A 14,178-nucleotide genomic window follows, 5' to 3' on the forward strand; every position below is an offset into this window, starting at 1 on the left:
CGGGCCGCGGCCGCCGCGAAGGGACCCCCGAGCCGCGGCGCCGAGGCTGTTTCTGTTGTTGTCGTGAAGGCGCCGCCTCCGCGCGGGCCCGGCCCGGCCCTGAGCCGTGCGGCCGCGGCGGCCCGGCGTCTGCGCTCGCTTCGCCGCCCCTGCCCCGGCGCGGCCCGTCGTGCGGAGCGCGGGGCGACCCCGCACGGCCCCCCGGCCCCGGCAGGCCAGCGGCCCGAGCATGGGCTCCGCCTGGGTCTTGCAGCGAGGACGGCCGCTTGGAGGGCGGATTCCTCTGTGACCCGTGGCGGCCCCGGCGCCGGCCTTGAACAGATTTGTGGTTGGGTTTTTGGTTTCGGAGAAGGTCACAGTTTTTCCTCTTTTTTTCTTTCGGTTTTTCCTGCGACGGGGGAGGGGCGGGGGGCCGAGGACGGACAGCATGCCGGCGGGTCCGACGACAGGGGAGCCTCGGTTCCCGGGGTCCTGAGGCCGCGGAGCGCGTCCGAGCGTCCGACTGCGCGGCCGCGAGGTCGGGGCGCCCCGCCCGCGCCTCCCCTGGAAACTGCAGCCGACCCGGCCGCGATCAGGACGTCAGAACTGCAGATCCTGGCCGCGCCGAGACCCTGAGAAACCATGAGTGTGAGGCTGCCCCAGAGCATAGACAGGTAGGCGCGCTGGAAGGGGCTTTCCCGCACTTTCTAACCGGACCCTGGGGGCGAGGGGGGTGCATTTGGGGAAAAGGTTGCGAAGGAGGCGTTGGGGTGGGAGCGCGGGTCTCTGGGGACGGTACGGCCGTGTGTGTCTGTGTCCCCTCGGTGCGGCTGTGTCCGGATTCAGAGCTTTTTAAAAACGAGCGAGAAACCGTGAAGCCGGGAGAGGACGGGGGGGGGGGGGGTGCTTCCCTCGGTCTCTGACTTTTGCCCTGCTACGGGCTGAATTTGAGCCCCTAACTTGCCTGTGTAGGGGGCGGGAGGCCGCCGGGCCTGGTCACGTGAGTGCTCAGGGTGGACTGGGACTGGCTCTAGGTGTTGAGCTGCTGGGGGAAGGGCCGCGGCAGGGGCGTGGGCCTCGGCGGGCTGCTTGCTACCGAATGGGGGGGCTTGGTTGGGGCGCGGGGGGTGGGGGCGTGATTCCATTTCCAGGGGGAGGGTGTTCCAGGCCTGACTGATGGGACAGAAGCACCCTTTGCACCCACAGAGGTCTGGATTTCTGCCAGTGACTGATAATAATGGCCCCCAAATGCCCAGGGCACATTTGAATTTCTTCCTCTCCAAGCTTAGGGTTTAACTTGAGACCTGCCGACCAGGGCATGCTCTAAGGTGTAATCTTCCAGGCCAGCCTTAATAAGCTTGACTCTGCAGGGTGGGCCTTCCCTCCGCCTAGAGCCTGAATGAGTTGTTTTGGACTCTGAGGCCTGATGGGCAGAGGTCCTTGGAGGTCCTTGGAGCCCAGACCCAGGGTCCAGCCCCCTTACCAGCCTGGGCAGCACCGGTACCCCTGCTGTTTACAACTTTGTGAGGTGTCTGTTTCCCCAGCCCCATCCCTTTCTCCTTAAAAATCTTAGCTTCTGTACGTAGCCTGACTGGATGGGTAGAGGTTAGAGGATGGAGCAAGCAGATGGAAGCCCTGGCCTGGACACCGTGTTGCTGGAGACGCAGGAACAGCGGGGAGCCGAGGTCTCTTCGTGCCAGTTAACCTGCGATGATCCGTGCTAGTAGTAGTTTCTTTCTGGCCGTGGAATGGGGTATAAACACAATCCCTCCCGGACACTAATATGTGGATCGCCTCCGAGTCCTGCTTGATCGGCTCCACAGCCCCCACCTGGGCCCGGAGTTGTCAGTGGGCTGAAGGCAGCCAGCCACAAAGGGCATAAAACTGGCGTCCCTTCCCCTTGTCCTTGGCTTCCCTGTCGCTCGCATCTTGTAAAGGGAGGCCCGAGGTGCGTCCGGGCAGGGACGTGACGTGGTCACGGGGCCGCTTTCTCGTTTCAGGCTTTAGTGCATCTGCCTTTTGTGAGATGTGGTTGGTGAGTGATTTCTCTGAAATCAGGGATGTGAGCAGATGGAAACCAGGTTTGGGGGTGCAGGAGGGAGGCCAGGAGGGCTCCTGGGGGAGCTCGTATCCCCACACCATCTGGTGAGGTAGGGCATGGGACGTTTCTCCCCACGTGCTTTTGTCGAACGGGTCTGAAGGTGGACCATGTTACTCCCGCTATCCAGTGGGGGGTCCTTGAGGCTCTGGGAGGACACCTGGCTTGCCGTGTGCCATCTTGCTGGACTAGAGGCAGAATCTGAGCCCAAATGCGGGTCTCCTGATCCCTGCAGGCTCTTCTGCTTGCCCCGTGCTGGCTCAGTGGATTTCTGTACTGGTCCTGCGGAATGGGCTTTCCGTATCTCCTTTGGACGGTAGCGTATGACCCTGTCTGGTGTTCCCTTTGCACGGGTCTTTTCAACGGTCTTGGGAACGGTGCCGTCATTTCTCTAGGAAAGCACCCATTTCTCCTCTGGGGTGCCACAGCTTTGCAGACAGAGTGTTCGTCACCTTTGCTTGGTCAGAGGCTCGGGTTGCCATCTAGATATCTTACCCACGGTGTGCCGCATAGAGCCTAGTGGAGGTGCCCGATGGGCGTCACAGTGGGTGCGCAGTCCCGGTGCGGAGCGGGGGAAGGATAGGGCTCCCGACGAAGACCGAGGAACTGTTGACACTCAACAGTAAGCCCCAGAAAGGCAGGGACTACATCCCCTTCGCTCCGCGGTGGGCCTGTGGTGAGCATTCCATCCGTAGGGGCAGAATGCTGGCATGAGCGAGCCTGTCAGCAAGTGTACATTCCTCCCCCTCAGAGTGTTCCAGCACTCCTGGCTTGGTTGCCCACATGGAGCCAGGTCCGAGACAGCCCCTCGCTGGTGTGTATTTCCTAGGGAGGAGCCACGTGCCGGAAGATGTGTGGAGAAGATGTGTGGCCCTAAGGAGCCTCTGGAATATTTCTTCAGAAGCGTCTTTAACTCCCTGTTGGGGACTGACACCTGGGTCCGTAGGGTGGAGAAGTGTCTGTGACGACTCTTGATCTTTCTGCACTGACACGCGGGCTCGTGCAGCTGCTCAGCCCCTGTCCTTCTGTCGGCGGACGGCTTGTGGCCTGTGGACGCATCTTCTCAAGATTTCTCAAAGCGTGTTTGATGCTGCAAGCAGAGATGAGGACGCCGAGTTACTTCTGTGGGGGCGATGATGAGCTTTGCTGAGCCGTCTCTAGGCCCCGTCTCCCATGGCAGGTGTTTCCCAGCTGGCGGGTTAGACATCTGCTTCTGTAAAACCGCTGTGCTCTGTGCCGAGTCCCATAGTCCTGTGGGCCAGCGCAGACAGGGAAGCGCTAGCTTCACACCAAGAGGGCCTGGTTTGAGCCCTGGCATTTCGCTCAACTCTGTGCGCGTGGACACGCCACGTACCTCCTCTCATTTCCTCCTGGGCGTTGCAAGCGTTCACGTGCATGAAAGGCCTTCCGGTTCACAAGCACTTTCACGCCCTGCGTCGTTTGGGGATTCTAACATTTATTGCATCTCGTGGGACTGTTGGGAGGAGCGAAGCAAACACGATCATATATGTCGTATCGCTTTCTAAGCTGTAAAACTGTACATTTCAGGCCACAGACTTCTGAGTTTGGTTTAACTTCACACACCACCTTCCAAATGAGCCCCAAACCCTTTGAGCAGCCAAGGGAGCGTCGCGTTGCTCTGAAGCATGTGGCCAGAGTGAGCAGGCTTGGTGTGTGGAGGCGCCGGGGACTGGAGGAGAGCGTTGGGTGATGGTCCCCGGTGCCTTCCCAAGAATTCTGCTGAATGGGAGAGGCTACAGCTACCTTGGCTCCCTTAGGCCGGAATAGAAAGGTCGTGTTTAACAGTCTCTGGCCATTCCCAGTTCAGAATGAATCCGACCCAGCAACCGTCCTTATCAGGGATCTAAGGTTGAAGGTACCTTTCCCCCTTCTCGGAGCGGCACAATGTTCGGTGAGGAGGAGGCATAGGAGGGAGGCTGGTCGCAGGTGCTGGGAGAGGGCCTTGGGCTTCAGGGAAGGTCTTAGAGAGGAGATGCTGGTTGCCCAGACTGGGCTTATCTCGAAAGGAAAGGGGTGGCTCCCAGAGCAAGGTGGCTTCCCACCTTGGCCTCAGGTTCTTATCAAGCCCTGGGCCCTAGAATCCGAGTTCAGCGGAGTTGAGGTGGTTGGTGTTGCATTCAGAGCTGCAGATACGAAGCCCTGCAGTGCTGAGTCTTCTCCAGAACCTACCCCCTTGCTGTCTGGGGTGAGACAAGTGGTGGCCACAGATTTGCGTGGATTTTGGTGGGTGATCACCGTGACGGGCAGGAGCAGGCTGAGTTGACTTCAGACACGCAGAAACATCTCTGAAAGAGCACCCTCTGATTAACAAATTTTTTAGCCTTTTTTTTTTTTTAACTTTCAGATCGTGGTCAGAGTCCCTGTCATCCGTGTGAGAGTGCGTTAGAAAATAGGAAAAGTTACATGACAGTATGATTTCATCAAAAATGAAAAAGATTTCATGAAGGGTGATAGCCAGCTCCCAAGTTAGCATAAAGACAGGGGAGTCCTGGAAGCCCCTCACCTGCACAGGACTGTCTTTGGAAGCTTTGAGGGGCGCTCTGCAGCCCGCCCTCTGAAGGTCTGGTATTCCGATGCAGGAAGGGCTTTGCTCGGTGTGCAGTCCCGGAGGACATGAGGGAGGAGGCGTTGTTTTCATCTGTGTTGGCCGAACCTGCTTTAGGTCTTCACAGTGGCACTTGCTACTTTTAAAACTCCACTTTATTGGTTTGTTATTTTAACAGCTTGATTCCAGGGTTTATCTGTGGCCTGCCAGCCCCGTGCCCCGGGAACCATGCACACTTCCTTTTCACCAAGTCGTGTGCGGAAGGACCCACACCCCAATGGCTCTGGCCTCCCGGGTCCCTCCTGTGCCCTGTGGGGGGAGTAGCACTAAAGAAGGTGCGGGTTCTGTCTCGGAAGAAAGAAGGAATCGTTCCCCTCTTCACAGTCACGCCGGATCCACCAGAAGAGGGGACCTTCCGAGCTCCAGGCGAGCGTGCTGGCCGCTTGAGAACACCAGAGCTGGGGCATTTCTCCAGGAATCTTGTCTGGCCTTCCTGGAATCGGTGAAAATGAAAGCTTGGAGAGACCAGGGAGTCGCTGGGCGCCGACACGAGGGAGGAGCGTGGAAGGACCATGAGGGAGGCAGGAAGGCCTGCAGACCCACGGCCCTCGTGGGACCCGGGGGGCACTCTCCCGCCTGGAGAAGCACCTGGAGGCGTGACCCGAAAATCACATGCGTCCCAAGTCAGAAGGGGTCACCTTGCCACTTCTTCTTGGCTCCAAGAGGACTCCCTTGGAGCTAGTCGCAGCAGGTGGGGGTCTGTCCTGGGTCCCGTGTTCCATCGTGGGAGGAAGTACCACGCAGTCTGGGCCTCCTTTAGGGTCTCAGATTTGCCTCTGCTATAGTTTAAGCTCATTTCATTGTCTTTTAATTCTGATCTCAGCACAGTCCCTAAAATCATAAGTGTTCCTCCGTCATCTTTACTGACTTCTTCGGGATTTCCCCTCTCGTTCTAAAGAACAGTAAACCAAGACTCGCACGAACCAGGGAGGAGCTTTGAAAAGTCAGAGCAAGTGTTTTCCAAGTTGTGATTTCTAGCACTTTCTCCAGCACTAAGTGCTACTACTCTAAAGTGCTCTGATGGGACCTCCAGTCACCAGTCATGGCCTGGCTCTGGTCAGGGGGATGTGATGGCTCCGACGACTACCCAGGGCACGCAGCCCCATGACCCGCCCGACCTGCAGTCAGTTTGCGGCACCACAAGTATTTGTCCCAGAGCCGCGCCTCGCTGGGTTCTCGCTGTTGTGGCAAGTGACGTGCAAGCCCAGGGAGCTCACGTTCCTGGTGCGAAAGGTTATCGGGGAAGCAGCAGGAAACTGCGAAGGCATAGTTCGTAACTGCCGCATCTCGTCAGGTACCGGGAAGTACAGAGATGAGCAGAAGGTTGGTGCCGAGGGTAGCAGCTGGGACGGGTGGTTAGAGATCGGGAAGAGAAGAGCGGATCCGTCAGACAAGGGAGCAGCCTGGGCAGCCATCGCAGGCGGGGCCAAGCGAGCGGTGGGTTGGGGCGGCGGGGCTGTTGGTCTTCGTGCATCGGAGAGAGGGCAGGTCGTGGAGGTGGGCAGGATGGGGGATGAAGGTGTTGGGCGCTGGGGAGGGTCGCGTGTTACAAGGTCAGAAAAACTGCAGAGACAGTACTGACATTGAATGGGTCGCGGGAGAGGGCCTGGGCCCAGGAGGGCCCTGGGAGGTGTTGCAGCGGTCGTGGTGAGAGAGAACGTTGAGCAGGGAAGAGGGGCAGGATCTAAAAGATGTTTTGGAAAGAAAAACAACAGGGGCCTGTTAAGGCTGAATCAAATTAGATTCCTATGGTTTTGAGGCTGGCTGGCTGGGAGAAGGGTCAGGCTGCCGTGAGAGAGGACTGCGCAGAAGTCCTCCTGCCTCCCGTGGACGCCCGGCAGTGGGCTGCCAAGGCACAGCCGGTGAGACGACCCAACCCCCGCCAGTGCCGCCCTCCGGTGGGGCCTCCCCCAGGCAGTCGTTCAGCAGGGAACCCCCCTGAGGGGAGCAGCGAGGGAAGCCGGGGCCAGAGATGGCTTAGGAGACGTCCTGATCTGCGGAAGCGGGCAGGGTCTGACGGAGCGCCCTGAACTGATCACACGCAGCCCCAGGGTGCTGGGGCCAGCGTTCCAGAGTCCAGGACCTTGAGCGAGAGGGTCTCTGCGGGAGTCTCCCACCCCCCACCGGCCATTAACTAGTTGAGTGGCTTCTGTGGCGCGAGCCAGGGCGTTGGGAAGGCGGTTGCTTGGGCAAAGACCCCCCTGGCCTGAGCTCTGCTCAGCTGCCACGGACGACCTGGGGCCAGGGGCTCCGGCCTGTGCTCGCCCTACACGAGGGACCCGCAGACATGGCTCTGGGGACCCTGCACGAACGCAGGGTGTGGGATCTCACCCTGACGGCGTTCCTCGCTGGCCCCCGCGTGGCCAGCGGCTCTTCCCTTCCGTTCCGCCCCCTCTGACTGCCGCAGGTCTTGTTCCCGGGCCCCCCACCGGCTTCCCGGGCCCCCGCGCCTCCCTGCGCCCCTGTCCACGGGCGTTGTCCCCCCGCCCCCCGCTGCAGGGGGACCTGGCAGGCTCACACCGCGCACCGGGACGTTTTTGTCATTCAGCGTTCCTTTCGCACACTCAGAGCGCTTGGACTGTGGTCTGTCTTACTTGCGTGTGTGTAGAATACCTCATGGAGAGGTTCGCGCAGAATTCGCTGCCCGCTGTCCGCCACGGTGAGCCGGCTGGCGATCTTTGGTTCTCTCCGTGCCTGTGTTGGCCATCGTGTCTTCTGCTGCCCGGGGTTGCAATGTCTGCTGGTCCTTCTGGACGGCTTCCCGATGCCCCGTCGGTTTGCGGAGCGCATGCCTGCCCGCTGCGAGCCGCCTTCACCTGCCACTGCTTCGGGACCTTCCGCGTCCCCCGCCTGCCCAGCCAGGGTTTTCGGGAAAGCAGCTCTGAGCACGGCTGCCGGGAACCGAGACTTGTTCTTGGTGGTGGTGCGAGGTCTGGGGCACTTGGTACTTCTTGTAGGGACAGAGCACCCTTGTTGGGGTTGCTGGCCTCGCGAAGCTTGGGGGATTTCCCCCTCGGCGGCCCGGTTTCCGGGCTGCCTTTCCCCACAGGGGTCTGACGGCACCGGGGCCCACCCTGCCATTGTCCCGCCTGCCCCGGGCTGGCCCCATTCATTTCCCAGAGCAGCCTGCCCCGCAGAGAAAGGCCACTGTTGTTCTAGGGGAGGTGGTGGAGAGAGTGGAGTAAGTAGCTTCGTGAATGGGACTCTTTCTCCTCCGGCCCCAGGGTTGGGGACAGGAACCACTCGGCTTCCAGGGTCGGCAGCAGGCCGAGGTTTGGGAGGGTCCGCACCATCCCTCAGGTGAGAGCATTGGTCAGCTTCTCCGATCTTCAGGCCCTGGGGTTCAGCGTGAGTGAGCTGCACGCTGTGCCGTCCAGGTGCCCGTGGCCGGGGGCCGGCAGACAGGACGCAGGGGGGTGTGTGACAGCACACTGTTCTGTGAGTCCGCCTGGAGCATATGGGAGGGACTCCGAGGAGGGTTTCCTAGAGGAAGGGACTTTAATGGAGACCTAAAACTGAGAGCCAGGCTCGAGAGGGCTTGAGAGGGCTCGAGGGTTCAGGCAGAGGGGCCATACGTGCTGCGGTGGGCTGGAGGGTCGCCGAGCTCTGTCATGGGACCGCAGAACGACAGATCCGTGAATCTGGACAACGGGAAGGAGCCGGGTCTTGGGGACCGTGGAAGCCTGGGTCAGGGCATTTGGACTCTCTCCCGAGGGCCACGGAGCACCGTCGCCAGACTTACATGGGGAGCGACGAGGGCAGATGTGCTGCTGGGAAACCGCGTCCCTGCAGCTTCAGCGGAGAAGGGCGGTGGGGCAGGGAGCCGTCCCCGCAGGTGGGGAAGGACCGGGGGGAGACTGAGCAGGTGGCTGTGTGGGGGAGGGCAGCACACCTGTTCTCGGCGTGGGCGTGGGCTGGGAGTCCCCTCACACGGCAGAGTTCTGGAGGGACGGAGCCTCGGGGTGAGCCACAGCCCTCCGGACAGAGCCAAGGGCAGCTGCTGAGTGCGAGCCGGCCCCTGGGCCTGGCAGGCCGGAGTGGAGAAGCACACGTGCGCTGCTCAGACGTGTGCCATGCTCACACATGCAGGGGAGGCAGACAGCGGGGTCCCCCAGAAGAGGCTGGGGCGGGGAGCGGCAGAGAAACGGAAGGCCGGCAGTGTCAGACGCTCCCACCAGGGGAGGAGGGGGCACAGACAAGGGCTCAGGTCATGATCCCGGGGTCCTGGGATCGAGCCCCGCATCGGGCTCTCTGCTCAGCGGGGAGCCTGCTTCCCCCTCTCCCAACCCCCCCCCCACTTGTGTTCCCTCTCTCGCTGTGTTTGTCTGTCAAATAAATAAATAATATATTTTAAAAGAAAAAGAAATGGTGATAGGCTCATCCAGTCGTTTCTGAAGTTTGCTCAGGAGGAAGCGGAGGGAAGACATAGCTCCTCGTCCCTGTCGGTAGGACCTCGAGTTCACTTTTCCAAGGCAGGCCTGGCCGCCTGAGGTGCACTCACGCCGGGAGGCACGCCGCAGTGTGGGCCAGAGACGCGTTCCCTTCCGCAGGGCAGGGCTGCACCCCGCCATGTCTGACTCCGTAACTCTGGGTTGGGTCTGGGCCCGAGCGTTTGCATCTCTGACGGCCTCCGGGGTGACATCTGCGCAGGTGTCTGCACGGCTCAGCGGACCGCGGTCGGTGTGGGATGAGGCCCGGCAGCCGCTGTGAGCCTCCTCACCCTGCTCCAAGCCTCTGGATCATCTTGGCAGAAACCCAGAGGAGATCCTGGTTCTCCGGCAGGATGTGCGCCGGGCCTGGTGGCTCTTCTGCTTCGGCTCTGGTCCCTCTCCGGCTCTGAACCCGGAGCCCGAGAGGGTGAGAAAGACGCCTGCTCGGGGTTTGGGGGCAGATCCCCCTGCACAGCCCTTGGTCCGGGAGGCGGGGATTTTTTTACATATTCAACACACTCATCCGACGCGTATGAACAGGAGGCCGTGTTCTCAGCGCTGGGGACGCACCAGGACTAGAGGCCGTTGGGGACGACAGACAACAAGGAAGCTTGTTTATGATGCAGACGTACGTGACTTTGGTAAAAGCTGGGTTCAGAACTGTGCACAAGGGAAGGTCAGAGTCGAGAGGGTCCACGTTCCAAGCAGGGAGTATGCGGGTGACAGAGGGCTGGAAAGTTCAGGACCCAGGAGAGAGGGCCCCAGTGGTGTTCCTGGGGTGTGGGCGGTGACGTGCTGTCAGTGGTGCGTTTTCTCTCTTGTGTTGTGGCGGCCGTCAGGCAGGGCTTGGTGCTTGTCACAGGCGGGGAGGCCCAGAGGGGCTCAGGCCACTCCGCAGAGTCTGGACGTGGGGATTAGAGCCCAGCACAGCGTCCCTCACCCAGCAGGCCTCTTCCCAGCAGGTGTGCTGGGCCACTGGGGACTGTCCCCAAGGCAGAGGACTCCTCCCTCCTCCTGCCTCCTGCCTGGTCCAGGCCGGGCGGGTTGGGTGACGGGAAGAGCGCTCTGCCTTCGTAGGCCACTGGGCGTGCGACCACGCATGGGACACTTCCCAGCAGCTCCGGAGCTTCTCTGTCTATGGCGCCAGGGCTGTGTCGCGGGGGTCGCTTGTGGAGTTCTCAAGTGAACGTTTGCAATTTTTTCTAAAGATTTTACTTTTACATTATCTCTGCACCCAGCGTGGGACTCGGACGGACACGCCCGAGCTCGAGAGGCCCCCGCTGCACCAGCGGGGCCAGGCGCCCTGACGGCGTCTTCGCTCGCGGCTTCATAGGGAGAAATCCCGCGCGTAGAATTGGCCACGTTAGAGTGTGCAGTGCAGTGTCGCTCAGCAGTTCACTTGCTAATTGTGGAACATTCTCAGCCCGAAGAGAAACAACCCTGTGCGTACAGTTTTAAGCCAAATCGCTCAACCTCGCCAGGCCTCCCTTTCACCGTAAAGTGATGTCTGCGATGTGTGTCCCCACGTGGTCTGGAGCCGTCGTCGTGCTGACCTGGGGCTCTGAGCTCTGTTTTCGCCCCTGGGTCCTGCTGCTGCCATGCCAGTTACCCCAGAGACTGACCTGCTTGGGAGCCCCGTGAGCTCAGTTAGTTTGAAAAAGTGTGCTCCAGCACGAGATAGAGTGTGCGCGTGCGTGAGTGTGCATGCGTGCACGTGTGCCCGTTCCAGACCGGCCGGAGGAACGGTGGTTGAAGGGTGGGAAGCACAAGGAGCAGGAGGGCTGGAAGGAGGCTGGAGGGTAGAGGAGAGGGAGGCGGTAACCGTGAAGTTCTTCCGTCGACGAGAAGAGTCCTGGCAGGTGCAGGGCAGACGGTCTGTGTGCGTCCGACCTGCTGGCGATCCGCGCGGCCTGCAGACCCGTGCTGGGTGGTTGGCCCTGCTGCATGGCGTTTCCTGCCTTGCTAAGCAAGCCAACAGGCTGTCAGGTGCTGCGGCAGGAGCCGGCTTCAGGCAGAGACTGAGAACCCCCGTAACGTGGCAACCCTTGGCCCCGAGCACCAGTGCGGCGCTTCCCCTCGGCACAGCCGTCTGCACCTGTCCTGGAGTTTAACTTCGCCGTGGGCTTGCGGAGAGTGCGCGGTGGAACAGGAGGCTGATCTGGTTTCCCTTCCCCCTCTCCCTCCTTGGGCCTGGTGGCCTCGGGGCACACTGCCTTGACAGCTCTTCTCTGTATTGGAATTGTCCCCCTTCTGAGACAACACTGCTCCTCTGTCTTCCCACGGATGGGGGACCGTCCCTCCCTGGAGGACCCGCTCGTCTGGCTGCCCCATCTGTGCCCGTCATTGTGTGGAGAGCCTTTTCTACAAAAGCTACGGGATTGGAGAATCAATTGGCTAGGGCGGAAAGATGGCCGGCTCCGGGGCCAGGGGCCCACGGTTTCAGGGAAGCGTTCAGGAGACGGGGTGAGGGGGAAGGACAAGACAGCCACCGGCAGCCCAGATGCCACAGGAACCCGAGGTTCTGTTCCCGCCGGCGGACTTCCAGCCCGTCTCACTTTGGCTGGCATCCCTCCGTCCGCGTCCGCTCCTAACCTTTGCGTGTCTTCCAGGTGCCTTGGGGGGAGGCTCCCTGACCTTGCATCTCCTTAATGACTAATGACATTGAGCAGCTTTTCGTGTGCCTGTCACCCCCTTGCATACCTTCTTGAGAGAAATTTCTGTGTTGAACCGACCTTGCATTCCTGGTACGGAACCCACCCGCTCAGGACGCCTCGTCCTTTTCCCTCGTTGGTGGCTCGGATTCGCTCGTACTCGGAAGAATTTTTGTGCGCGGAGTCTTGTTTAATGGTGGTGCCAACCCTCTGAGGTCAGGGTCCTCATGGAGAGGTCAAACAAGCTAGGCGGCATGCCTGGGACTGCGCAGCGGCAGAGCCTACCGGGAATGCAGACTTTCGAACGTGCTTCCCCTTGGCCCTCTTCTTGGTGCAGACGACCAGCAGCTGATTTCCTTTACTGGGGCCTGTCCTTGTCTGAAACTTCTCTGTTACCCCCGTAGATTGAGCATTCCCAGAGGGTGTGGCCTCAGGAATGCTCTTGTCACGTGCCCCCGCCCCCCCTCGCGCCAGTTAGGACTCGACACTGGGTATGTTTTGGATGATGATGAAGTTTGTATCCTTGAGGGTCATTGATTTGATTGTAAACGTGTCCTTGTCCCTTTGTGGAGTCAGGAGAGTTACGGAACAAGGGCGTAGGTGTGATGCCGCTTCCTTGAGTGCTCAGCATTTCCCATGCCCTAAAAAATAACTTATAAAGCCTTACTAAAGGGGCACCTGGGTGGCTCAGTGGGTTAAAGCCTCTGCCTTTGGCTCAGGTCGTGATCCCAGGGTCCTGGGATCGAGCCCCGAGTTGGGCTCTCTGCTCAGCAGGGAGCCTGCTTCCCCCTCCATGCCTGCCTCTCTGTGTCAAATAAATAAATAAAATCTTTTAAAAAAAAAAAAAAAGGCCTTATTAAAGGCCGTGGGAGAGGAGGGGTGCACGGAGCGCCCTCCTGAAAGCTCCCCTGACATGTCCCTAGTGTCCCCGGCTGGTCGAGTGCCCACCTGGCAGCGTCCTCTGCCTGGATCATGTGCCCTGTCAACTTGTAGTCTTCCCGCAGAGTGACTGATTCATCAGACTGTAGTTGCTGAGAATTTACGGACAGAATCTCAGCATTAAATCTTTGGCTTTTTCTCTCTTTTCTGATGTGAGCATCAGCAGACAGAAATGCAGGCCATGTTGAGGTGCACAAGCAGGGAGACCCAGAACGGCTGTGGGGCTCTCAGGTGGGGGAGCCGATGGCACCTGTACAATCACCTGTGGGCGTGTGACATGGCAGATGCACACGGAGGCTTCTGCACGCTCACTGCCGACGTGCAGCTCAGCACCTTCCCGGTGCCGGCCGCCCTGCTCAGTGACCGCCTTAGCTCCCCCTTCGTGTGAGATGTGAGGTGGGGTGACGGCTCGGTTCGTGGTACTTGGGGCCTGACGTCCCCAAGAACGTGTTTTCTGCAAAACCAGACTGTGTATTAAATTACAAAGGCAAATGTAATTGCTTTTGGGATTGTCTGTTTTCGCTGAGTATTTGTGCCGCCCGTCCAGTGGGGATGTTTGGGACTGGCCAGTGTGCTAACTGATGAAATAGAACCATTTGTATGTACGAACAGATAGAACGCATAGGAGTGTGTATATGTGGCGATTTTCCCTGTTTTAAATACAAAGCCATTGCCTCATTTTATGATCTAGCAGCACTGCGACCTGGGTCAGGAACAGAATGTCTTGGGGCAGAGGCTTGAATTACCGGGAAGAAGCGTCTGCTTCCATCTCTACAACAGAGAAGGGCAGCGTTTGGCTTCTGCTGTGGGCCCGGAGGACCTGTTTCCCATAAAGCTGCATTTTTACCATTTCGATAGCTTTATTGGGGTATATTTGATGTGCAGTCAAAGTGCACACAGAGTACGTGCCCCGATGCAGTTTGACAGATGCGCGTCTGATGCTGTCGCCCCACCAAGGCCACAAGCGTTCTCGTCAGCTCCAGATGCTCCTATAGTCTCTCTCTCATCCCCCACCGGAACTTTCTGGCACAGATTGGCTTTCTTTCACGGTAGATTGGCTCACGTTTTGTGTAATTCTGTGTCACACGCGGTGACCCTTTCCCGGTCTGCCCTCTTTGACTCGGCACCGTTTGAGACCACCCCGCCTTGTACAGACGAGCGTGTGCGGGTTTCCCCGCACGGAGGTCCTTTGTTTCTCTCAGTGCTGTTTCGTGCTTTCTGATGTGCTGGTCTTTCTACATCTTTTGTCACATTTGGCCCTATTTTATTTATTTGTTTACTGATTTTAGAGAGAAAGTGTGCGTGAGCAGGGGAGGGGCAGAGAGAGCGAGAACCCCAAGCACACCTCCCGCCGCGTGTGGAGCCCAAGCGGGGGCTCAGTTCCAGGGCCTGAGATGACCTGAGCAGAAACCAAGAGTCACTAACCCAATGGCACCACCCAGGCCTCCCGCCGCC

General features: G+C 59.6%; 1 protein-coding gene across 9 annotated transcripts in view; it reads left to right on the top strand.

Moving 5' to 3' along the window:
• The window catches only part of ARHGEF11 (Rho guanine nucleotide exchange factor 11), a 75,545-nt gene that overhangs the window by 994 nt on the left and 60,373 nt on the right, over positions 1-14,178 (top strand). For 4 of the 9 annotated variants that reach the window (XM_059413603.1, XM_059413607.1, XM_059413604.1 and 1 more), the window contains exon 1: positions 191-653. The exons of 2 other annotated variants lie outside the window; for them this stretch is intronic. In XM_059413603.1, coding sequence (XP_059269586.1) covers positions 622-653 — 32 coding nt within the window. In that variant the 5' untranslated portion in view covers positions 191-621. Of the gene's footprint in view, positions 1-185; positions 654-14,178 lie in introns of those variants that run through there. 3 more of the 9 variants (XM_059413608.1, XM_059413610.1, XM_059413609.1) reach the window with 2 other exon arrangements.

Source organism: Mustela nigripes, chromosome 10, assembly GCF_022355385.1.
Source record: "Mustela nigripes isolate SB6536 chromosome 10, MUSNIG.SB6536, whole genome shotgun sequence".
In the NCBI taxonomy this organism is placed as follows: domain Eukaryota; kingdom Metazoa; phylum Chordata; class Mammalia; order Carnivora; family Mustelidae; genus Mustela; species Mustela nigripes.